This window comes from Eimeria mitis, genomic scaffold (assembly GCF_000499745.2).
Source record: "Eimeria mitis Houghton genomic scaffold, Emh_scaff992, whole genome shotgun sequence".
Classification (NCBI taxonomy): domain Eukaryota; phylum Apicomplexa; class Conoidasida; order Eucoccidiorida; family Eimeriidae; genus Eimeria; species Eimeria mitis.
The window spans coordinates 12,251-13,798 of record NW_013577287.1 but is presented as its reverse complement, the minus strand read 5'-3'; the positions used below and the strand labels follow the sequence as shown (position 1 = coordinate 13,798).

The 1,548-nt window shown below is 29.0% G+C and overlaps 1 protein-coding gene across 1 annotated transcript in view; it reads right to left on the bottom strand.

Moving 5' to 3' along the window:
- Positions 1-1,425: 1,425 nt before the first annotated feature.
- EMH_0026920 (F5/8 type C domain-containing protein, putative) overlaps positions 1,426-1,548 on the bottom strand; it is a gene marked incomplete at both ends in the record, with an annotated part of 1,335 nt that continues 1,212 nt past the window's right edge. The window contains one exon of the mRNA XM_013502688.1: positions 1,426-1,520. Coding sequence (XP_013358142.1) covers positions 1,426-1,520 — 95 coding nt within the window. The remainder of the gene's footprint in view (positions 1,521-1,548) is intronic.

Here is a 1,548-nt window from a genome sequence, read left to right as displayed (position 1 = left end):
TATATATATATATATATATATACATTCATTCTTTCTTTTTAACAAATTATATTACAAATTATATTACACATTATATAACAAATTATATAACAAATTATATAACAAATTATAAAAAAAATAATATAACAAATTATATATATAAAATATTATACAACGAATTATATATATAACAAATTATATAACGAATTATAAAAAAAATAATATAACATATTATACATATAACAAACTGTATAACAAATTATATAACAAATTAATAAATTTATACAAAAATAATAAAATAAAATAATTTCATTAAACATGTACATAAAAACAAAAAAATTAAAAAATTTAATTTATTTTTTATTTGAGTTTCTTACCCCAGCATTGGGTGTTATATAACACTATTATTTTTATATAAAAATATATTCAACGAAATAATATAATTTATTTATTTTTTTTTTGAGTTTCTTACCCCAGCATTGGATGTTATATAATATTATTATTTTTATATAAATATATATTCAGCGAAATAATATAATTAATTTATTTTTTTTTAATTGAGTTTCTTACGCGAGTGTTGGGTGTTATATAATATTATTATTGTTATATAAATATATATTCAACGAAATAATATAATTTATTTATTTTTTTTTTTTTGAGTTTCTTACGCGAGTGTTGGGTTTTACTAAGTATTATTATTTTTATATGCATTTATATTCAATGAAATTATTTATTTTTTTTTTTAATTGAGTTTCTTACGCCAATGTTGCATGTTATTTAATATTATTTTCATATAAATATATATTCAACAAAATAATTTAATTTATTTTTTTTTAATTGAGTTTCTTACGCGAGTGTGGGGTGTGGCATTTCTAGTTGTAGGCGAACATATCTGGCGATGGTTGCTTTGAGGTCGTGTATTGAGGTGTACATACAGTTGGCGTGGTTAGTATAAATTTGTGTATAATGTATTTTATCTTTACTTAATAAAATATTATATTTTAATGCAGGATACTCCCATTCTATGTCTGCTGCTCTCAGTTTATATTTATCTCCTAAATCTAAATCAAAAAAAACAAAAGAAGGAATTGAGTCTTTTGTAAACTCCTCAGATGCCCAGTAAGTATCGCTCTTGCCATCAACTGCTGCACTTGCAGCATGGTTGCTGCTGCTGCTGCTGCTGCTGCTGGTGCTGGTGCTGCTGCTGTGGGCTTCGGCGTTGCGAGCCACGTCGCTGCTGCCGGCTTTGCTGCCGAGCTGAGACAAACAGTAATCTCCTCCTCTCAGGATCTTCAGTTGGTTGTTTGGCTGCAGCTCCCTACAAACAACAACAGCAGCAGCAGCAGCAGCAGCAGCAGCAGGAGCAGCAGCAGCAGCAGCAGGAGCAGCAGCAGGAGTATTTTTTTATTGTAGAGTAGAGAAGAGTTGTAATATATTTAATGTTAATTACCATATACTTCTGCCGTCCTCATAGTTAAATTCTTTGTTGCAGTCGCCAGCCACCACCTGCCCCCCCTCCTGCACGATGTTCTCCTTCAACACTGCACATACACCCAACACTGGGTTACG